The sequence below is a fragment of the Periophthalmus magnuspinnatus genome, chromosome 14 (assembly GCF_009829125.3).
Source record: "Periophthalmus magnuspinnatus isolate fPerMag1 chromosome 14, fPerMag1.2.pri, whole genome shotgun sequence".
Taxonomy (NCBI): Eukaryota; Metazoa; Chordata; class Actinopteri; order Gobiiformes; family Gobiidae; genus Periophthalmus; species Periophthalmus magnuspinnatus.
This window is the reverse complement of record NC_047139.1, coordinates 30,785,757-30,810,944: the sequence shown is the minus strand read 5'-3', so window position 1 is coordinate 30,810,944 and position 25,188 is coordinate 30,785,757. Positions and strand designations below refer to the sequence as shown.

Sequence of the window (25,188 nt, the reverse complement as noted above, 5' to 3'; positions counted from 1 at the left end):
GCCTTCTTTCTCCAAGGTCACTCTCACTAATGTTAGCAACAGGTTTGATTGACAGTGTTTTTAAGTGCCGGTTCTAAGCTAAGCCAGCCATGCAGGCGGGGAAGGGGCGTTACCTTCAACAGCTTCGCTCCAGATTGGCTCTTTGGTTGCTATGATACTCACGGTCAGAATTTCAAATATGGAACTCGAAATGCAACAAACTGGCTCCTATAACTGCTAGCCTCGATTCGCTTCATTTGACTGAACACTTTAGCTGACGTCACACTTACTTAGTCCACTTCTTTTTAAAGTCTATGGTTACAACAAGTTGAGCAGTTATCCTAGAATGAAAACATAAGAGTCAAGCAGTGCAAGGGGTCACACTGGAGTCAACAGGACTGGTAACTATTTATGACAATGTTTTAGTTGAACTCATATCTGTCTAAGTTTGTGTCGTAACGGTGCGGATAGGACCAAAGGATGCAGACCAGAGCAGTTTTAACAGTGTTTATTTACAGCGGTGAAAATGCAGTCTTTAAACAGGTCACAAGAGCAGGTACAGGAACCGGGGAGCGGGAGACGGGTCAGGCGGGTGCGGTGCAGGTAGAGGCGGGCAGGACAGGACCAGGACGGGGATAGAAGCAGGTGCGGTACCAGGGCGGGCGGAGCAGACGAAGACCAGAGCGGGGAGCGGGTGACAAACCAGAGACCAGGACCGGACAGGAGACGAGACGAGCAGGAGACGAGACGAGCAGGAGACGAGACGAGCAGGAGACGAGACGAGCCGGAGACGAGACGAGCAGGAGGCGATACCGGGACTGGAACGTGACGGCAGGAGCTGGGCGAGTGGAGGCAGGAATCTGGAGGGTGCATAAATCCAAATGAGCATTTGCAGGAGAGTACCAAATAACAAAGCTTAGCTAGAAACATTCACGTTTTACACGCGGACGGTCTGGCACCGAGTGTAGACTGCCAAGCCTTCTTGTACTCAGCAGCAGGTGGTGGTGATTAGGCTGATGCACCCCAGGTGTGCACGGGAGGAGTCAGGCACTCCACCCAGCTCCAGACACACAGGTAGGGGAGGGGGAGAGAGCACGGGAGGACAGGGAAACTGACATCATGACAGTACCCCCCCCCTAAGGTCCACCTCCTGGTGGACCCCCAGGCTTGTCAGGATGAGCGCGGTGGAAGTCTCTCACCATGTCGGGGTCCAGAATGCGTGCCCTGGGCACCCAGGATCGCTCCTCCGGACCGTAACCCTCCCAATCGACGAGGTACTGGAGGCCCCTACCACGGCGACGAACGTCAATCAGGCGGCGGACGGTGAACGCCGGGTGGCCGTCAATGACTCGGGCGGGCGGTGGGGGATCGGCCGGAGGGCACAGGTCGCTGGTCCGGACTGGTTTAACCTGGGAGACGTGAAAGGTCGGATGAATCCGGAGAGACGGGGGTAACTGGAGGCGCACCGCCGATGGATTTATGATCCTCATGATCTTAAACGGTCCCAGGAATCGGGGGGACAGCTTACGGGAGTCCGTCTTCAGCGGGACCGTCTTGGCGGAGAGCCAAACCATCTGGCCAGGTTGGTATACGGGCGCCGGGACACGGTGGCGATCGGCCGTCGCCTTAGTGCGCGCTCCAGCCCGAAGAAGGGCCGCCCTGGCCTTCTTCCAGATCCGGCGACAGCGCTGGAGATGGCGCTGAACAGACGGGACGGCGAGGTCCCTCTCCTCCGTGGGAAAGAGAGGGGGTTGATATCCCAGCGATGCCTCGAAGGGGGACATACCAGTGGCGGAACTCACGAGGGAGTTGTGAGCGTACTCTATCCAGGGCAGGTGAGTACTCCAGGTCGCGGGGTTGGCGGAGGCTGTGCACCGTAGGGCCGACTCCAGGTCTTGGTTGGCCCGCTCCGTCTGCCCATTAGATTGTGGATGGAACCCGGACGTGAGGCTAACCGTGGCCCCCAAACCGTCGCAGAAAGACCGCCATACCTGAGAGGTGAATTGGGTCCCTCTGTCGGACACGATGTCCACCGGGATGCCGTGGAGTCGGAAGACATGACTGGTCAGCTGGTCGGCAGTTTCTTTGGCTGTGGGGAGCTTAGGCAGGGCAACGAAATGGGCGGCCTTGGAGAAGCGGTCCACAATGGTGAGAACCACCGTGTTCCCCTGGGAAGGGGGAAGGCCCGTCACGAAGTCCAAGGCGATGTGGGACCAAGGGCGACGAGGAACTGGGAGAGGATGCAAGAGACCAGAAGGGGGTGAGTGGGAGGCCTTGGCCCGAGCACATACCTGGCAGGCGGCGACATAAGCCCGGGTGTCTGTGTCCATCGTGGGCCACCAGAAGCGTCTCCTGAGGAGGGAGAGAGAGCGACCGGCACCAGGATGGCAGGCGAAACGGGAGGCATGGACCCACTGGAGCACCTGAGACCGGACAGAATCGGGAACGAACAGTTTATCTGGAGGGCCGTTACCTGGGTCGGGGTCGTTGGTCTGGGCCTCTCGGACGGTGTCCTCGATATCCCAATGGACCGCGGCCACCACACACGAGGAGGGAATAATTGTTTCTGCGGTGACCGGGCTATCCTCCAGGGCGAACTGGCGGGAGAGGGCATCGGGTTTGACGTTCCGAGATCCGGGGCGGTAGGTGAGGAGAAAGTTGAAGCGGCTGAAGAAGAGGGACCAACGAGCTTGACGGGGATTGAGGCGCCTGGCGGACTGGATGTACTCCAAGTTTTTATGGTCGGTCCAGACGATGAATGGTTGCTCCGCCCCTTCGAGCCAGTGGCGCCACTCCTCCAGGGCCAGCTTTACGGCAAGGAGCTCCCGATCCCCCACGTCATAATTGACCTCGGCCGAGGACAATCGCCGGGAAAAGAAGGCGCAGGGACAGAGGCGGTTGTGGGGGTCGAACCTCTGCGAAAGCACGGCCCCCACTCCCGAGTCGGAGGCGTCGACCTCCACGATGAATTGCCGTGAAGGGTCGGGCTGGTGCAGGATGGGAGCGGAGGTAAATAGTCTCTTAAGCTTCTCGAAGGCTGTCTGCGCCTCAGGAGACCAGGCAAACTGCAAAGCAGGAGAGGTGAGTTTAGTTAAGGGCGAGATAACCCTACTAAAATCCCGGATGAAACGTCTATAAAAATTGGCAAAGCCGATAAATCTCTGGAGCTGTCTCCGGCTGGTAGGAACGGGCCACTCAGTGACAGCCTGGATCTTTTCAGGGTCAGCTCTTACTTGGCCCCGCCCCACAATGAAGCCCAAAAAGCTGACCTCCTCTGCGTGAAACTCGCATTTCTCAGCTTTCACGAACAGTTTATTCTCGAGGAGGCGCTGGAGAACCTGGCGAACGTGCTGATGATGCTCCTGGGGGGACCGCGAGAAAATCAAGATGTCATCCAAGTAAACAAAGACGAATCGGTTAAGGAAATCACGGAGCACATCGTTGATGAGGGCTTGGAATACGGCAGGGGCGTTGGTGAGACCGAAGGGCATAACCAAGTATTCGAAATGTCCCAGGGGTGTCTTGAAGGCCGTCTTCCATTCGTCTCCCTCCCTGATGCGCACCAGGTGGTACGCATTCCGCAAATCCAACTTGGAGAAGATGGTCGCACCGTGGAGGGGCGTAAATGCCGAGTCCAGTAAGGGAAGCGGGTATTTATTCTTTACAGTTATATTGTTCAGACCCCGGTAATCAATGCAAGGCCGCAGGGATTTGTCCTTCTTAGCCACAAAGAAGAACCCCGCTCCCACGGGTGAAGTGGACGGGCGGATGATTCCGGCAGCCAGGGACCCACGGATATAGTCCTCCATTGACTCGCGTTCAGGTTTAGACAGGTTATATAGCCTGCTAGATGGTAGTGGGGCACCCGGCAGGAGGTCAATGGCGCAGTCATATGGGCGGTGGGGCGGTAAAGAGAGGGCCTTGCTCTTGCTAAACACCTCCCCCAGGTCGTGATATTCAGCAGGCACCGAGGACAGATTGGGGGTGTCTGGGGACGGATCAGCGACAGGAACGGACCTCCCGGCCGGAGGGAGGGCGGACCGAAGGCACTTGGCGTGGCAATCGGGACTCCAGCCCGAAACTCCGCCCCTGGCCCAATCGAAAACAGGGTTGTGGGCGCGTAGCCAGGGGTAACCAAGGACCAGAGGAGAAGCGGAGGAGGACAGGACATGAAACTGACGGTTCTCTTGGTGGTTGCCGGACAGAATCACGGTGACAGGTTCTGTGATGTGAGTGATGTGCCCCAGAAAACGTCCATTGAGCCCCTGGGCATTTAAGGGGCGTTCGAGGGGCTCCAGGTAGACCCCGAGCTGCTCCGCGACTTGGGCATCAATAAAGTCCCTCTCAGCCCCGGAGTCGATAAGGGCGGAAACGCATAAGGTCTCTGTGCGAACGCACAGGGTGGCGCTGAGCCGCAGTCTATTAGAAGAGTCCAGGATGTGTTGCTCGCCCACCAGTACTCCCAGTGCTACTGGTGGGCCCCCCCTTTTGGCCGAACTGGGCAAGTGACCACATAATGTCCGCGCTCACCGCAGTAGAGGCAAGCCCCGGCCAGACGACGCCTCCGTTGACGCTCCTCGGCCGACACAAGGGTCCTGTCGAGTTGCATGGGCTCATCCGGCGGGGGCGGGGCAGCGCGTGGCTCCGGCGGGACCGGTGACCGGCGTCTCTCTCGGCGACGAGCCCGTAGGCGGTTGTCTATACGGTGAGTGAGGGAGATGAGGGTCCGCAGGTCGGGGGGTTCGTCCCGGGAAACCAATTCATCTTTCAAAGTCTCGTTCAGGCCCCGCACAAACACAGCCCGCAGCGCGCTGTCCGTCCAGTCCAGCTCCGCCGCATGTGTCCAGAATTCAATGGAATAATCCGCTACCGTCCTGGAGCCCTGGCTGAGAGTCAATAACCGGGAGGCAGCATTGTCCTGGTAGTGCGGGTGGTCAAACACCAGCTTAAACGTGGACACAAATTCATTAAAATCCAGGCTATCCACAGACGTCTTCATTAGGCGCGCCTCTGCCCACTGGAGAGCTCTGCCCCGGAGTAATCCACATATATATCGGATCTTGGTGGCCCCCGAGCTGAAACGAGAAGGGCATTGCTGGAACATGAACTCGCACTGGAACAGGAATCCGCGACAGAGGTGAGGTTGTCCAGCATACGGCTCCGGATCCGTGCCTCTCGGCTCCGGGAGGCATGGTGGCGCTCCAGCTGCAGCAGGCGGGGTGACGAGGAGCGCGGCCACCTGGTGGTTAAGCTGTGCCACCTGCTGGGACAATGTCTGATTTAGCTCCAATAGAGTTCGAATGGATTGTTCGTGCTGACCCAGCACCGCCTCGGGGTGAGAGTGCGTGAGGCGGCGCGTCTGGTCCGGATCTGAGCCTGCTTGGTCCATATTGGCCAGACCGTTCTGTCGTAACGGTGCGGATAGGACCAAAGGATGCAGACCAGAGCAGTTTTAACAGTGTTTATTTACAGCGGTGAAAATGCAGTCTTTAAACAGGTCACAAGAGCAGGTACAGGAACCGGGGAGCGGGAGACGGGTCAGGCGGGTGCGGTGCAGGTAGAGGCGGGCAGGACAGGACCAGGACGGGGATAGAAGCAGGTGCGGTACCAGGGCGGGCGGAGCAGACGAAGACCAGAGCGGGGAGCGGGTGACAAACCAGAGACCAGGACCGGACAGGAGACGAGACGAGCAGGAGACGAGACGAGCAGGAGACGAGACGAGCAGGAGACGAGACGAGCCGGAGACGAGACGAGCAGGAGGCGATACCGGGACTGGAACGTGACGGCAGGAGCTGGGCGAGTGGAGGCAGGAATCTGGAGGGTGCATAAATCCAAATGAGCATTTGCAGGAGAGTACCAAATAACAAAGCTTAGCTAGAAACATTCACGTTTTACACGCGGACGGTCTGGCACCGAGTGTAGACTGCCAAGCCTTCTTGTACTCAGCAGCAGGTGGTGGTGATTAGGCTGATGCACCCCAGGTGTGCACGGGAGGAGTCAGGCACTCCACCCAGCTCCAGACACACAGGTAGGGGAGGGGGAGAGAGCACGGGAGGACAGGGAAACTGACATCATGACAGTTTGCATAGTCCAGTCGTCAAGAAAACCACATCCATTTATTTTAGCCTGTGTGGCCCTACTTGTGTTGAAGTTTCTAAGTGTTGTATACATATTTATCACTAGTTGTAAATACAACCGCAATCAGTGCATTGAATTCTCCAAACATACCATGAGTGATGCAGGCCTGTACTTTTAAACACATTTTGTCTGCGTGCAGGGTGTAACCAGGGAATGAGTAAATGCTTTTCAACATCTCCCTGCGCGCTCTGGAGAGTCGCTGTTTTGGTCACCTTCTCCGTCTCGTACAGTTGTGCTTGTGTAAGTTTTATTTTTAGCCGCTGATTAATGGAGCCCGCTGCCAAAAGGCCATTTTTCTGTGGAAACAAGAGCAGAAATTGTGCTGAACCGCTCTATATGGGCTGGCTGCATTTATTTCATGGTACGGATTTTCATAGTCCCAGCACAAGCAGGTTTCCTACTAAATTATGTTTTCAGATGACATTTTCTTAACTTAGTAACAGTAAAGATCTACGTTAGACTTAGACCTGGATTTCAACATATACTGTCTACTATAGCTAAACGCAAAAAAATAAACTCACACTATCTGTTTATTAAGAGATAAGGTAAGAGAAACTGTGTCCATTCCAACAAAGTATTGATTTTATATTCAGTGTGTAAAAATACAGAGCAATCTTCCATGATGTGCCAATATTTATTGACCAAAGGCAACTGCAACTGGACTAATCTACATTATCAAAGAGCTAATTTTAGCACGTAGAGTAAAACATGATTGGAGGCAAAATATAACATGGCTACAGTAAAATATTAAGGGTCTTTGGATATTTTGTAATAGAATGAAAGTAAACCAGAGTGGGATAACGTCACTCAGTCCCCGGACAACAGACAGGACATTAAAATGAGATTCACGTCACTTTTGGGAAAAACACCTAACAATGCTTTGGCTGCAGTACAAGTCGACATGTGAGGACATCTGGAAATGAGGTGGAAATATTATATTTTTTATTTCTACTTCACTTTTACTGCATGGTCTGCCTCTCCAGTAGTGCTTAGTTATATTTAAAGGTAAAGTAGATTAGTTTATTTGTCCCTACATAGATGATGTTTTAATGGTAGGGGGAAATGGAGCAAGTGTACTAAATCTACATGCAGACACAGGTGTGGGAACCAGTCCAATAACCTACTTTGGTTATTGTGAGGAGCTAACTCAGCCTTCCCGCTGTTCAAGAGTTTTATTTACCACAGATTGTTAGCAGCTGTAGTACTTGTTTAAAATGCAATGCAGCAATAACATTAGTGGTTCTAGTCAGAGGTGGGGACTGGCGAGACATGACTAGGAGTCACGAAATTGACGACTTGAGACTTGACTTGATAAAATGGACTAAGACTTGCGACTCGACTTGGACTTGAAGGCCAAGGACTCTGGACTTGACTTGGGTTCTGAGACCTGGGATGACTTGATGCTTCTCCTCAAAAAAACAAAGCAAACAAAAAACTTTTTCAAAAATACATTTTTTCGAAATAAATTTTGGTACTTAATTTTACATGAAAAACTGGAACATATCCCTCCCCACGTCTCTTGCTACTTGGCATTTTGCAATCACTGAAATGCTGTGATATCGTATTGACCAAATACTGGGGCTGTCACAGTAAATTAGATTACAAGCTCCCCTGTTTAAATGCATTGTTTTGTTGTAGCAGTAGCTAAAAAACTAAGGGAACTACACAGACCATGATCCTTTCCTCCAACACAGTGCGGACTACATGATGAAATACTTATTAACCACTTACAAATCTTAATTCTTTGGATTATGACAGTAATTATTCACACTAAGATCTTTTTAAAAGGAAAAAGTAGAACATCTACAATTCTATTGGTCTCCAGAATATTCCAATAAATACCATACAGTGAAACTTGGATATTGTTACATCCCTATTTGTTACCATGACTAAAAATTTATATAAAAATCTAAAACACAAGCTGTATTTAATTTTTCAGTTAAAGACTTGAAATTACTTGAAGCTCAAAGTAGAGGGCTTAGACTCAACTTGGACTTGTGGATCACTGACACGGGACTCGACTTGCACTTGTGGGCCACAGACTCGGGACTCGACTTGGACTTGTGGGCCTCTGATTCAGGACTCGACTTGGACTTGCCTGTCTTTGACTCGGGACTCGACTTGGATTTGAGGCCAAAGACGTGGGACTTACAGCTTGGTCCCACATCCTGTACTAGATTGTCACTTTTGTACACAGTATTGAAAGTACAATTAAGATTTTATATAAATGCATTTTCTGCTTCTTCCACCTCTGAAAATGACAATGCCTGCATACCTGCATATTTCTACAGTAGCACATGAACAACATAAACACTGACTGGATTTTTTCACATTTACAGAGCTTATATATGTTGAATTTCTTGGAGCAGGTTGCGCAGGTTTTTGTTGGCTGAAATATTCAATCCATTACAACCCCTCAAACCCTCAATGCTGCACTTAGGAGCTGGAGCCATTCTTGCACACGTGGAGAGGACTTTGTCGTAACCAGAAACTATTCTGAAGAAAAGATCCACCTAGCACTTAAGTCTGAATGAAATATTATTCACACCTTATCCGTCTTATTTCAACACACAAACTCTAGGCCACTTCTCCTTCCTCCATTCATAACTGGAGCGCATTGATATCTTACTGCTCCTCTGTGTGACGAGCCATGCTGCCAAAAAATCCAGGATATCTGAGAAACGTATAGGCCAAACACTGAGGAAAGAAGCATACTGTGGTCCAACAGTGGTCCCCATTGTTGTTCCTGTGCAAAGTGAGGAGTGATTTGAAGCGTTTGAATGACAGTCAGAATCCACACATCAGCTATGAGCTCTGAACAAGAAAATGTATTGCATAGTGTTTTAAAATCCACATCTGAATTCTGTCAATTACATTACAGCAGAGGGACAGGTTTTACTAGCACCACCTGATGTTTGAGAGAAAGTGAAGTGAAAATTCCTAAACTATCCACTGGAAGACGAATGGTGGATGATGAATGGTGCTGGAATGAGTTTTGGAGGTGGCCCAGGCTTGGGTTTGCCAGCATGGCGAGACAGAAAGAACCATCATGCAATGCTCCGACAACAGTTTAGCTGTTATGGGCAGACTCATGTAATGCTGATGAATCATAGTTGGTGGTCACTGGTCACTACTGACCTCAAGTCCAAATAAAAAGATGGAGGGGAAGTTGGATAAAGAAATAGGTTAGTTGAAAAAAAAAAAAGAAAGAAATTTCAATGAAAGTTTCGTCAAAAATATTGATCTGTTTAATTTCATACAAAGATATTTTCAATTAAAATTCAGCTTTTATTCTGGATTTTGAAACAGACAACATAAAACAAAAATAAATGTTTATATTTATGTTTTAAAAAGATTGCCTCTAAGTGTGTACATTTAAACTTCTCAATTTCCATCCATTCTCTTACGCTTATAAGAGGGGCAGCAGTCTAAGCAGAGACTCCCAGACTTCCCTCACCCCAGACACGTCCTCCAGGGCCCTAAGACTTTCCTAGGCCAGCCAAGAGACATAGTTCCCCCAGCATGTCCTGGGTCTTCCCCGGGGCCTTCTCCCGGTGGGACATGCTTGGAACACCTCCACAGGGAGGTGTCTACGAGGCATCCTGAACAGATGCAGCTGACTCCTCTCCATGTGGTGGAGCAGTGGCTCTGCTTTGAGCTCTTCCCACGTGACTGAAACTGCTCAGTCTGAATGTATATATTTTATATAATATGCATACAAATAGGGCTGGATGATATGACAAAAAAAAAAAAAATTCACAAGGCACAAGTCACAATTTTTTATCCAATATATACTCTGCCTAAACCAACATGCTTTTACAGACAGAGGACTATACACCTCTCCATTCAAAAGACCCAAGATAATCAGTGAAGATCTGAAATAACTGAATCTTGATTTATATTAAAATTCAGTTAATGGCACTGCCCTATGCAAGGACTTTTAAGGTAGTGGTATGTGCCCTGTCTCCAAAATGATTGTAAAAATCAACTGTTTTTTTCCATGCTCCATGTACTGCAACCTTATTATACCAGTGATAACATTTTTGAAACATGGATACTTGGGGCGAATACCTTTCAATTAATATGTTTTAGTGCATGATTATCTTCCTTTTAATACTACACTGAAACACAACTTGATCATTTCTTTGTGTGACTGTGAAAAGATGAGCCATAAACTGCAGCAGACGTGTGGAGTGGAGTCGTCCAGCTGCAGGGAAGTCACATAAAGATAATGCTGGAGACATGCTTTAGTTGCACAACAGTGACCCACACGCGGTCAGATCTTGTTTTTTCAACAAGTATTAGAATGTGTTTTTCCACTATGGACATCACTCAAAATGACAGTCCCCCAAGTATGAAGGAAGAGAGGTGCAACCCAGGGTGCATCTATCTAAATGTGAGTATCATATGGAGAGGTAGGGTTGAATACACAGTACAGAACTTGACAGTGATAGGGGTGAACTTTTGGGCTAAGGTTACATGGGACGTCCTTCTGAATAGAACAGGAAGCAAAGAAGCCAATGGGGAACGCCTATAAGTCTTCATAGCTGGACAGATATCTCTATCAGTGGTCTTGTCCTCACTTAAGCTGCAGATCCTCCAGGAGTAAGAACGTCAATTATGGAAAAAAAATGAACCTGGTGAAATGTGGTTAGGTTTAAGAGACAGCCACCCACTTTGAATGTGACAAATATTTTGGATTTGTTATGGTGTGTTTTCACTGTTTGATTTGGGAAGTTAAGTGGTTACGGGATGTATGCAGGACTCTGGTTGTAATGGAGGAAGGCAACCTCCATTACATAATGTAGTGGTGTCATTTTTTGAGAATAAATAAATAAAGCCTATAATTCAAACACACACTTGACTAAACTTGTTTGAGTTCATTTAGTACTGGTTAAATATACTTACATAAGTTACCTGTGTTAGGGCTTTGTTAGAATTATGTTTACATGTTATTGGTGTATTGTTGTATTTCTTGTGGCTAAGTTGTAATTATGTGTACTCAGTTGTGGTGTTTCCTCTTTCCTTAGTGGTTTGGTCTGCGTAGATGGACTATTTAAGGTGGAATAGTTGCACCTGCTGTTTGATTTATGTGTTGGCCAAGAAGATTAAATAAAAAGCCTTATTTTTACAACTTTTTGAGTCTGCCTGCATCCATCTTTGAATGCCTCCACCAGCCATGCTGAGAGTTGTCTAAGATGTAAAATCACATATATGTCAAATGGGTAAATTGTCATATTTTTACATAGCTCTTTTCCTCTTTCTAAGTGGAACCATCCATTCGCACGCATCCATACACCAGTGTTCGCAGACAAGTGTCTTGCCCAAGGACACAACAACAGTATATCTGTAGGAGCTAGAATCGCATTTCCAACCTGTGGATCAGTGAACTTGACAACTTAACCGATAATGTTTATGTTGAAAGTGGGATTTGAACCACCAACCTTCAGATCAGTGCCCCCCTGTACTGTATGCAAGATCATTGGGAAATTTTATATTTTTTATTGCCCTTCTATTTCTTTAGAACAAATAGGCTGGAAGAGTTACATATGTATGCGGAAAAAAAAAAAAAAAAACACACACAAAAATTTCCTTACCTGAAATCAACACAAACTTAACAAGCACATAGATTAGTCAACTTGCAAACTGACATGTCATTACCAAAGGTTCATGTTTCTCCAACCTTTCCCATTGCGTGCAACAGTCTATAAATGTGGTTTTGTTACTCACGCACCCTCAAACACACACCGTGCTTTTGCTCTTGTTGTCCTGACTGAAAACAGGCTGTGGAGACACTGCAGGAGACGTTTAGCCGGTACGAGCTAAAGCTAATCGAACACAGAAGCCGGAGGAGACCCTGAGTCAGCTAACAACATCATCTGAGTCACAAACTTACTGTAATAAGTGTGTTCTTTTTGTAGTATGGGTACCACAAAAACATTGAATTTACCGACTTGTTCATACTTTTATTCCTGGTCATTGTATTACGAATAGAGCTTTACAGGACCACACAAATCTGCTGGGAAGGAAAAACATTTTATGAGCTTTAATGGTTTGGAACTTGTATCCAGGATCATTTACTTATTTTGATGTACACCAGAAAAGTTCTGCAGAACCAAAATATCCCACATCAACATTTAAGTGTTTTTTTTGTTTCAGGCACATTCTCACACATACCTGTAACCACATATATGCATAATCAAATTCATTTTTTGGTGTTTTGTCTGCCTATTAGGGCCTCCAACAAGAGCAGTCACTATCAGCTTGCTGGTGGTGTAGTTTAAGGTGTGGTGTTGGTTTTTACTACACCGTCGTGCCATATGGGTTTGCTTCCCGGTGGCCAGAAATGTTTGCTGAATGTCTTTACCCTCTCACTCTCCTTTTCATACAGCTGTGTTGTAAGATAAAGCCTTAAGCCAATTCTTTTTACTATATATTATTAAAAAGATCAAATGAAGTGCACATAAAATGATCCCCTAAAGTAATGCTCCATGAAAAGAATGTGATAAGAGGACTATGTACTGTGTATATGTACACATGGGTAATTCAGGCAAAACTCCAACATTTATTTTGTACACACCTGCATTTCTTCATGCAAGTGTATGCTGCATTGAAGTCCATCTCTGTCTTTGTCAGAGCTGAAAGATTTAAGTGTAAATGGTGTGGATGTGAGACATGGAACTGGGAAATAATCTAAACACGGAGTCAGATTAAGTCAGTGTTTTAGTGTCAGAGGACGCAAGTCATCCAACACTTTAAACCCATATGACAAGTTCTTGGCTCGCCTTCTGTACACGCCTCTCCTCCGAGCCAAATACTCATCCTTCTCTCTTTTAATGCGCTCCAACGAGTTTCCATGTCTATCAATTCATGAAGAGTTGCTTCTTAGATCCTGCCTCTGGCTTCTCATCGATTTGTCTATGATTCGCCATGCAGCCATCCCACGGGCCAAAGCCGAGTGCCATCCTGCAGCTCAGGGATCACACATACACACCACACTCACACTCATGGTCTGTTAGCTGTGTAAATGATGGTGATAACGATTGGCTATTCTTGAATGACATGCACGCCCTGGTGAGAGATCAATGGACAGAGGATCCCCTGGTTTGATGCTATAATGTTGTTGTTTTTTTTGTTTTTTTTTGTTCTGTTTGTTTGTTTGTTTGTTTGTTTTAAATATAAGTTGTAATACCTTGTATGAATACAACTACTGTATTGAAGATGGGTATTCTTTAACCAATGATATTATAAATGTTACTGTACTCTGTAAAAGTGTTTGAAATGTGAACAAAACACAAAAAAGTAAATAAATAAATAAATGGCTATTACTGGTATTTATCATGCACTTTCAGGAGCCAAAAGTCTCTTAATGATCTATTCATAAGAGAGCTTTCTAAACAGGAAACATATTCTCTTGCAAAGTGTCCTGGCCATTTGCAACCGCCTCATGTATAAGTCACATCATGAATTTTACAGGCACCTGGAGTGCACAAACTTGTATTGCTTGTTTTGCCTTCCAAATCTGGAGATTAATTAAAGATTTTTGTTTGGATTTATTTTCAATGCTAAATCCATTTAGTCAATACAGCCCTGGGCCTGTATCGTGGAATGATTCACTTCTAAAATGATCTGAACATTTAGTGACCACCTGTGACTTGTTTATGCTAGGCTGCTGGGTAGTCCTGTAATGTAATTAAGCAATTATCTTGAGTTTGGATTTTCACAGTTCAACCCTTTGGCCCTCAGTTGATCTCCCCTCAAAATGTAACAAAATGCCAGTCAAACTAAAATGGATAAAAAACATGAATATATTGCTTTTGCATGTTTACAGATTTCCTCATAACTGCAGTCTACATCATCACACCTCTACAAAACAGCTCATCTTCTCATACAGTACATGAGTCTTGACTGGAGGACTTCCATTTTTTTTGTTTTCTTTTTGTTTTTACAGAATATGTTTGCGATTTACTACAGCATGCCGACATAGATGCATAATCTGGTCTGAATAAACCATAGATCTCTGCATTATTGTTTTGATATGAAAAATATGCAGTGGCTTCAACCTTTATGTTTCTTGATGGTGTTCTTTAAACTTCTTCATAGAGCTTTGATATGTGGCTAACACACAGAACACATCAGGAAAGTACAGGTGCATGCAAAGAGCTCAGCCAAGGGAGTGGATGTTCTCAGTAAAAGAGGTTTCTATAAAAATGCAATTCCATCAATCCATCAGTTATAAGGTTAGTGATGAGAAACACATTTGGCTTCCATATTTTCCCATTTACTTGAATGGCAATATGAAAATCAAATGCCGTGTTGTTGGTTTAACCTTTTGTAGTTGAGGACCAAAGTGTTTTTATAAGTTTAGCATCTCCGCTAGACCTCTGGCTCACATGTGAACATGAATAAAAGGGAAGCAAACTCAGTAGGAGAGGGAAGTAAAACATTGAGTGATACCTTAAAATGAGTTGATAATGTACAATATCAGGAAGAAGACCTTAATTGACCTTATCGTGAACTTAATACTAACCAAATACAAAGCTGTGTAGGGGACAGTGAATGCTGTAGACAGGAGGAAGTATGGAATACATTAAGCTTGTTTCCTGTTTGAACTGGGTGCCATCCATGTGACCTTTGAACTCCATCATACGAACTACACATCCCATAATTCATGCAAATCACTGACTACCACAGTACTCCCTGGGCCTGGATGGATTGGCTGCCAGCAGAGTCAGAACAGAACAGAAGGCAGCTTTTAGTTTGAGGTTAATGTATGTGTTAGCATGCTCTGTACTGCTCAAGCCAATGCTGCTGTATGATCTGTTTAACTGATGCTGCTACAAGTGATCGTGCATATAATGACAGACCTAACATTAGGAAACATATGTCCATGCCAGGCTTAAGGATGCTGTTTACATTATAAAATACATGGGCAAGAAGAAACACTGTGACAACTGATCATATAAATACACAGACGAGTAGAGACTATGACTTCAAAATATATACTCAAGAAGTAAGTAAAAGTATTTGGAGAAAGTACCACTCAAGTAGGAGTACACTGTAAAATATATTACTCTAATGATATATTGGGGTGACAGAGCATTTGTCTACTGATCCAAAGGTTGATGGTTCAAATCCCATCATTGGTGGAGTGGTCAGAGTCAGATACATCCAGTGTCTGTGTACACTGGTGTATGCATGTGTGTGAGTGTATTCTTAATAAAAAGAGCTTTGAGTGCCTTGAAGGTGGAGAAGCACTATATAAAAATGTGACCATTTACCATTTTTATCCATCCATCCATCCATCCATCCATTTTCTTCCGCTTATCCGGGGCCGGGTCGCGGTGGCAGCAGTCTAAGCAGGGACTCCCAAACTTCCCTCACCCCAGACACGTCCTCCAGCTCCTCCGGTGGGATCCCAAGGCGTTCCCAGGCCAGCCCCCAAAGGACACCACGAGGGACACGGTCGAATGCCTTCTCCAAATCCACAAAACACATGTGGACTGGTTGGGCAAACTTCCATGAGCCCTCGAGGACTCGATGGAGAGTATAGAGCTGGTCCAGTGTTCCACGATCGGGACAAAAACCACACTGCTCCTCCTGAATCTGAGGTTCGACTATCGGTCGGATTCTCCTCTCCAGTACCCTGGAATAGACCTTACTGGGAAGGCTGAGGAGTGTGATTCCCCTGTAATTGGAACACACCCTCCGGTCCCCCTTCTTATACAGAGGGACCACCACCCCGGTCTGCCACTCCAGTGGTACTGTCCCCGACCGCCACGCGATGTTGCAGAGACGTGTCAGCCAAGACAGTCCCACAACATCCAGAGACTTGAGGTACCATTTTTACTAATTATTATTAGTAGTAGGATGGAGAAGTATGGTGTCTGAAATCTGATAAAAAAAAGTACAATATTATAAGAAAATCTACCTCAGATATGAGGAAGATGCAATTATCTGGGAACTGGGGGGTCTTGCCCCAGTAAACAGCTATAATACTGTCCCAGGACATGTTATGGGCAGTTATAAATAAACTGATTTAACAAACAACCCCCAACATCAGTATGAGTGCACATCTGTATACAGACTTTGAAGTATACCTGTAACTGTTCATTTTCCAGGGGAAGCATAAAAGGAATGATTTGCATATTTTAAATGTTATAAATGTTACAGCTAATACCTCAGACATGCTTCTAACACTTCCTGGAACTATTATTATGTTTCAAGTCTTGGCCAAGTCCTGTCTTTTATATTCAAGTGTAAAAGCCAAAGCTGACTGACACCTGCAGAGTCTCACACTGAAGCCACTGTAGCCAAGTGAAAATTAGCATAATTATTCCTTTCCACTAATTTTCCTCCACCGCTGCAGTTTATTTGGCTTGCATTTAAATTCTGATTATTATTTTGTTCTCTTTCAACCAAAAGCAATGAATGAGTCAGGCTTTCATTAAAACTTTCATGTAATTCACCACTAATTAACAACACAAGCAACATTTGAGTTTGTTTTATGTAATTTATTCAAGTCACGAATCTTGTACTCATTACTTTGCAGTTGAACTTGCTTCTTCTGCAGTGAGTAGAGGTTATAGGGGAAATGACTCTCACAAGGTCAGCACTAAAGAAGCAGCTCTCCATGACTCAGCTGTCGTTTCTGCCCTGTCACTGTTTCACTTCTGCACGCAAAGAGGAAAAACAGTTTGGGCAAAAATAGCAACTAAAACTTCTTTAAATCTTCAAGGGGAGTGTTTTTTTTTTTTTTTTTTTTTTTTTTAATATTAGTTCCATTGGAAATTTGGATCTGTCAATATCCTACAAAAATTATACTAAACCAAGGCACCAAAGTGAATCTGAAATAAATGAGGACTAAGAATACAGAGCTGGTCAACACAACAAGTAAAAAAAAGTAAAAGGAGCATTCCACCTGCATTTCTCCATCATGTTACTTTTCCTGCAGTATGACCTTAAACTTATCTATCGCAATGGAGACAAACAGGTGATGTCACCAGGCACCAAGTTTAGGTCAGATCGACAAGTATTTAGACAAATTTCTCCCAGAATAAGAATGCATGTTTTTCAAGGTATAGCCTACGTTTAATCGCAAATTGTGGAATACTGCAGGAAAAAAAACTTCTCAATCACAAAAAACACAAGAGGACCAAAAGTGAATTGAATCATTTGGCTGTGTATTCATTTGGATGTTATTACTGGTGGTCAGACAGGACAGAAACACAGACTGGCTGCAACATTTAAAGAGCCTATATAAAAGGGCCCATGTTGTGCTATTTTATAATGTTGTTTCCTCATCACAAACTGACCTGGAATTGTGTTTTGTTTCATTCACACGTTTAACACATAAACCCTGCATATTTAGGCTAAGTTCTTCTCTTAGACAGAAAACCCTCCACCTTGTGATGTCATCAAGTGTTAATACAGGAAATGCTCGAGGTTTTTGTTTTTTTTTAAACTCCATACAGTTTGAGCTTTGGAGATGTAGACAGACTAATAATAAAGTGTCACTCAAACTTGTGTGAATGAAACAAAACACAACTCCAGGTCTATTTTTGAGGAGGTAACAACATTAAAACATGGCTTAAAGCTAATGAGAGTCAATTTTATGTAATATAAGACCTTTAACCAGGGCTAAATCAGCCCCAAACCAGAGGAACCATCAAACAACAGCATTACACAAGTGGACAATGTTTTCACAAAATACGCTGAAACACAATAATGTTAATAGTATGTCTTACGTGTTAGGAGAAGCCAGGCACATATCTTTCATGCCAGTTCAGATAACCCATGATAAACAGCCTGAAACTTAAGCCTCGCACATGCAAAGGTCAGAGGTCATGGATGTGTGTGCTATGTAGCTCTGGGGGATCACACCATGCACCAGGGCTAAGTCACTCCAGGCCAAAGCAAACTTAAATCACACTGAACTTTTGTTAACTCTGGCATCCAGTTCAAAGACGGTTAGTGGATGAAAAGAATGCAATTTAATCTGGAATTGGAAACCTTAAAAGAAAATGAAATTATGGGAATTTCAAAGATTAATGTTAATAAGGTAGCATGATGTAGGACTAAAAATAGCAGAGTATTTCAGAAGTTTTGAGAATTGAGGACCAATTGTGTAGGAAAACAGTGAATCTCTGAATGATCTTTATTAATAGGTTAGTTTGGGTCACGCCTCATTTGAAATTGTCCACTACAGGCAGAGTAGGCTTATGTCCCTCTACTGAACATGTCAGAATATCTCACCTGCTTGTTAATCATTGATACAGGAACATTTAATACAGATCACATGACTTTATAAAGCTATGGACGAGCCATACCAGATCCAGAGATGGGAAAGTGGACTTTTGGCTGTTTTGCTTCAAAAAAATAAAATATATTTCAAGAATAACCAAAATTGGATACTATCTAATAACGAACCTTCATACACACTACTATACTTGCACCTGTTTTTAATGTTTTCGATGGGCTTACTTACTTGTTGTGTATCTTTTTTTGTTTGTATTGCATTTTGAACAGGGCACCCATGAAAAAGAGAGTCTAATTGCTCTCATTAGGTTCCCCTGTATAAATAAAGATAAAAAAGAAAGACTGTTGAATTAAATGTTCAAAGGCCCATACTGTCATAACAAAAGTGGAAAAATATAATGCAAATGACACTGGCACATTTTAACTTTAACCATTAGACAACATGCTGGTATTTACTATAACTGTGCGGTCTGTGTACATTTTGGATCATATATTTGACTATTCTATGAAATAGTGTAGTACAAAGAGTGAGCGGTGCGTGGGAAGACCAGCACTGACTGAAATAGATTTGATGAAAGGTAGTTCAGGAATCACCTGGAACTGCCACAAAGACGAGCTCTCATGTAATGTGTTTTTTTTGTCTTATCCAGTGCAGCTGTGGAAGATAAAACAGAGTCAGAAACTGGCTCTTGTTGAGAACAAAACAATGTTCATATTTACATGTAATATATTTTGTGTATTATGTGTTGGGTTTTAAACTGCATGTTATCAATACAAGGCTAACATAGGGAAAGAATAAGATATTGTTTTTGTTTCAGCATAAACCTTTCCATAAAAAATAAACTATCTATGGAAAATAAGTGAAAACAATAAAGACTGTTCTGTTATAATTTGGTTCTCCATAACTTTGATACATGCATTTCATATGGGCTGTTTTGTACTCTTAATTACACAATAATTAAATTGTATTTTTCCAAGACTTATTTCATTTGACTTTCCTCATGGCAAGTATTTAGACACATTTCTCCCAGATTTTGGATCAGAAAAGCGTGCCAAGTATGTGCCTGGATGGAGCTGGAGGTCAGCCAGTGTGAGCTGGGGGCTGTAGCATGTCCCGTTTGAGAAGCATGTCTTTGAACGGCCTGGGGTGAGTAGTGTGGGGGCTACAGCAGGTCCTGGACAGAAGTAAACACAGCTGTGTGGACATGACCATCTAAGGGAGGGCTGCACGCTCGTCTGTTTGTATTCACTTTGAGCAGAAAGCGCCAGAGCTCTGGCATATGTCCATAAAGCTGTTTTGTTTTGCTGTTTTGAATGAAAAGATTATGATGTTTATATTTTACACAATGCAATATCTCACAATAGAGAAGTGATTAGCGATATTTGATACTGTGCACTGCTCTTGATTCACTTAAAATTCCATATAACAGTATTTAGTTTGATCAAAAATTTTGGGTCATGATCAAAAGAACAGGATTATCAATAAACACAGTTTCCTCTGGAGGGTAGTTCCCCCAGAGGTGAGGAGCCCTGAATGGAGTCACTGCTCCTCCACATCACAAGGAACCCGCTCCTTTACGGAGGAATGTTCTGTATCTACTTTGCAGAGGAAGCCTTGGTGTCCCTGAATAGACACTAACGATGGTGCTATTGGGTTTGAATGAATGAATCTCCTTCATACGTGCAAATACCTTACCAAGATCCAATTGCATCCTGTTTTTTATTTCTTGGCTAATGTCGCTAACTACAGATGCTAAAGTCCTAACTGGCAGATGTTGGACTCCACAGTTTAGCACCTTCCTGTTGTGTTTACCAGACCGTGCTGCTCGTCTCAGGAGCTCCTCTCTGTGGGTGGCTTGTTCTGCAACTTGTCCAAATCCATGTATCTGCGCTGTCCTGTACATTATAGCCAAATTAGGCAGAAATCTCAGCAGCTACACAAACAGGCCTGCGCTCCATATGGAATAAACATTTGTAATTATTCAGCCACACATGATATTACTTTATATGAGCTAGAAGCACTGATGATTGAAACCTGGCGTGAAATTTGGTTGAGGTATTTTCAAAAAGACATCCAGTAGGCCTGTTTTAACCCTCATGATTCCAAGTATAACACAGTAAAGTGGAGCAATTTGTCAAAAGAGATCAGTAGGAATTTATTATTTGCATTTTAAATACATGTACAACTCAGCTCCGTGAATCAACCAACAATAAACAGAAAACAACAACATACACTTCTGACAACAATATGTAAAATTTAACTCAATATGTGCTTAAAACTGCAATATGTCACTTTTCTGGTTGAGTGTCCACCACAAGCTTGCTTCCATGGAGATGTTAATGTTTTGCTTGGATTGTTCCATAGATTGGCATTTAACTTACTGATCTCCATAGAGACAAGCAGGTGATGACAGTGGGCCAAGTCACTGGTCAGATCTATGGAAAGAAGAGACCTCTGACTGTAAGAATGCATGTTTTTCCAAGGTATTTTTTTTCTTTTTTTTTTTTTTTTAGCAATTAAAACACCCGTAATTGGACAAATGCAAGATATAAGACAGTTTAATACCATGCTGTGGAATATTTGAGACTTCACCAGGAAAGTTACATAGTGCATTTTTTATTTTAATGGGGAAATGTATTGCGATTTAGAGGAAATTTTAATCAAACCAATATGTTCACACTTTAAAGATGTAAAATGGAAAAGTTAAAATAAAATGGGCTTATTGACTTTTATGAATAGGCAATGCGTCTACTGTATTCTGTCCATTCACACTGCACACGTTTTAAAAATATATCTTGAATCTTTGTCTTGGCCATATAGATTCTTATATGTCAGCATAGTGTGTGAGGGACATGAATGATGACCAAGACTTATGCATTTCTAAATGAAAACATATGAGTGTGGACACAGCCTATATACAATTGTAAATGGTCTGTCCAAAGATTTTCATGTTTTTGATCTATAGTTTTAGTTGTTGTAAAAAATGGGACATGTGAAATACTGTGGGGTCTGGGTACAATCTCTATTACTCTACTAATATGTGTAAGTAAACTCATATTTTTAAATGAAGTTTGGGCGTAGTGTTATTACAGTTTTCAGTTACCAGCCTTTTGCTATATCAAAAAGCAAAAAAAAAACAAACAAACTGCAAATCAAATTATAAGCATGTAAAACACAGCTGTAATACTGAAATGGTAGATCATTGTACATTCATTGACTTTTCTGTTGTATTGTGTGATACATTTGACTAACACTCACTTAATCTGACTCTGAATTGGTTTACTCCTTTCATTGTGCTGAGACGAAGTTCACAGTCGATGGTTTTAATTTTTCAAATAAATTCAAAAGATTTTTGGAAGCACTATTTTCCAAAGACACAGAGGTGACATTTAGTCCCTGAAAAACAGAGGGTTGAAACAAGAGCTGAAGAAATGACAAGTCATCTTTTGGAGAATTTGACAAACAATTTCTAAGTACATAACGTCATACAGAATCCATTTTTGTATAAATAGTGATCAAAACATATTTTTATGTCACTCACACAAGAACAAGAACACTTAAAAAATGAAATATTTTACATATAGTACATAGTAGAGGCTTCATACATACACAAATGCATATTAGCAATTACACAATCCTCTCTGTGCGAAATACTGCTGTTTTGAGATCTGATACTTTCATATAAAAATATATAAAAAATAAAGTAAAAATACATGTCCTCTGTAGTGATAAGGGGCACACTAGTCTTTAGTGTTGTTGAAGCTTGGCAAAGTATATCCTTGTGAACGAATTGTCAGTTCAAATACTGTTCACCGTTAAGTCAGGGGCCATTTTAAAAGCAGCCATGAGATAAAGTAAAAGCTGTAACTTGTCCACAAGAGAGGAGCTGTACTCTCTGGCCAGCCAGTGAGGTAAAACATGGAAACTACATTATCTACAGCTAAGGGATCTCCGGCTGTCCAGCATGGAAAGTGCCTCTTCCATGTTTTCTGTTCAGTCCAGCAGACCTGCGTCACATCAAACACAGGGTCCATGGCTGGTCCGGTCAGCCTATAAACCCACGTTATAGTCCATTAACACTGAAAGAGTAATACTGTCAAGTTTCTACCAACAAAAAGGTAGTCTTTGAAATGCCTTGATCTGGGCACATGGCACAAAATTCCATTGATCATCATTCATTCAACAACTTTAGTCCATTATACTCCATACATTCCACTGAAAGTTGGAAAATGTCTGCTGTATGCTATGTGTCCAAAAGTTCAATTTAAATAATATACATAAAATCCTGTACGATTTCGTCTTGAGAACTCGATTGACAACAATGTCTAAGAGGAGGCTGCGCGTCTTCCTTTATGGATTCTCATGAGGCACTCCAGGTTTTATGCTCTTTCCTGTAGTGTGTCTGGCTTGAGACCATAGCTGGAAGTTTTGGGCACTTTGCACAACAGTTCATTTGTTACATTCCAAAGTTGTGAAGGGGACAAAATCTCCTACTTTGCAGGTTGTCTAAAGTACACTTTAAATACAAACATAAAAAAAAAATCCTTCATATTCTCATCTCATGGTCCGGGCTCTGGTCCAGTGAGGGTTCCCTAGTGCTGATCATAGAAGCTGATGGCCCCTGGTTGACCCCGAACGGTGAAACGGCTGGCGATCGTGCAGCCAGTGGTGATAAGGATGGAGAGAAACTTGGAGACATTGCTGCTGATGATATTGACCCCTCGTGGCTGATGGGAGACCGCCGTAGAGATGCTAAATGCGGGAACGATCGACCAATCACTGGAACTTTTGGAGGAACTGACATGGCCCCTGGATGAGCCACAGATGTTATAAGTGGTGGAGGGTCGATTCTTGATTTTGTATCAATTTTGGGTTTTGGTTGGAAAGGTGGACGTGGATTTTGCGTTTGCTGAGCGGTTTCATCCTTGAGCCTGGCGATTTCTGTAAAAACATTAGCCAAAGGTTGGAACTGCGGACACCAGTTCAGAAGGTAGTCCCAGTTGTAGCTTCCTCTTAGCTCCTCATCACTGGCAACTATGGCAGTGAGAGACCCATCCACTGACGGTTTGCCATCTTCTGGAAAAGCGTAGTCTTTGGGGAGAGAGATATTGAGCCCTCGTCCCACTCCTAGATACCCTCCTCCCTCATCTCTGTAGACTGGCAGCTGTCCCGAAAGCAATGTCCCGCTCAGGCTGCCCCCAAGTTTCTTCCCCTTGAACCAGGTGCTACCTTCTAAACTGGAAGGCTCACAGGAGATGTCTGATAACTGATCTGCGTCTTGCTGGATACCGGAATCGGGACCTCTCGCTGAGATGTGCTCCTGCATGGATGAAGTTATGGAGGCCACTCTTGGGTATTCATTGATCATTCTAATTTCATCATCTTCTGCTGCTTCTGCTGATCCTCTGCCACTAGAATGAGAAGGGTCCAATGAGCCTCCTCGGGGGTACGGGCCACCTCCGGCTCCACTTTGGTCAGCAGCGTATCCAGGCAAAGTTTGATGGTAGATTCTTTCTCCTGGTCCAGAACTGCATTCGTCTAGCTTTTGCATGGCAGTTCCAGATGCAACATTTCTATTTCCTTTATCCTGCCCTTTCTTTCTTCTCCTAGATTTCACCAAGAAAACGACAACTGCCATGACAACCAGTAATACTATGAATCCAAGAGAAACAGCTATGATGCTTATTAGCAAAATGTTGACGTCCGGAGCTAGACCAAAGTTTGTATTGGTGACATCAATGGAAACCTGTGCAGTTGTAGTCCTGGAGGAATCTAGAGGGCTGTGAGCTTTTACATCTAGATTTATGAGTCTAGCATCTCGTTTAGCCCGACCTGAACCAGAACTGCTACTAGCACTGCCAGTACTGTCCAACTTTAGGAAAATCACCCCAGTGGTTTTATTGACATCAAAATAAGGTGAGTTGGTGGGTAGCGAGTACAAAACAATCCCATCAACTCCTCCATCTTCATCATTGGCCTGAACTTGTCCAATGCTCTGTCCTTTCTTAGCTCCTTCTGGGACCTCAAATGCAAACTCTGATGATGTGAAAAGAGGATCATATTCGTCTTCGCCTGTAATAAAAACTTGGACAGTCACAGTGGCAGAGTGGTTACCTGAGTCAACAGCTAACGCTACAAAGTTAAATGAGTTTATCTTTTCAAAATCAAAGGACATTTTGCTTCTGATTTCTCCTGTATTCTGATCCACTATGAAACTGTCTTTGCCCAGGCTAGTTCGCTCAATCATATAGTACTTAAGCTGGCCGAATACACCGGTGTCATGGTCTATGGCATGAAGGACAGTCACTGCGGAGTTGGCTGGTTGGTTTTCCCTGATGCTGGCTGTGAGAACTTCTACAGGGAAATATGGGTGATTGTCATTCACGTCTTTGACTTCAATAGTGACGGGGGCTAATGCAAAGTGGCCCTGTCCATCTGAGGCCTGAACTATGATAATGTGAGTGGATTTATGTTCCCGGTCAAGTGTTCGCTGAAGTCGTAACGCTCCGGTCCATTGGTCCATGGAAAACAGGTTCACCTCATCTCCAGAGCTGATGGTATACTGGATCTGAGCATTCGGAGTGGAGTCCGGATCTGTCAAGAAGAAGACGATGACAGTGCATTAGAAATACTTACAGAGCAATTAAGTACTTGTCTTTGATTAGAGAAAAAACAGAAGAACAAAACTACAGTTGAATAAAAGTCAATAAAAGATATGACTGTAACAAGGCTGCTTTACAGTACAGTTACAGGACTAAACTACTAATTCAGGTTGTATATTTAGTATCATATATTTGTTTTACATAATTTAA

General features: G+C 43.9%; 1 protein-coding gene across 1 annotated transcript in view; it reads right to left on the bottom strand.

The window, feature by feature from the left end:
• Positions 1-20,532: 20,532 nt before the first annotated feature.
• dchs1b (dachsous cadherin-related 1b) overlaps positions 20,533-25,188 on the bottom strand; it is a 110,106-nt gene continuing 105,450 nt past the window's right edge. The window contains exon 30 of the mRNA XM_033978076.2: positions 20,533-24,970. Coding sequence (XP_033833967.1) covers positions 22,923-24,970 — 2,048 coding nt within the window. The 3' untranslated portion in view covers positions 20,533-22,922. The remainder of the gene's footprint in view (positions 24,971-25,188) is intronic.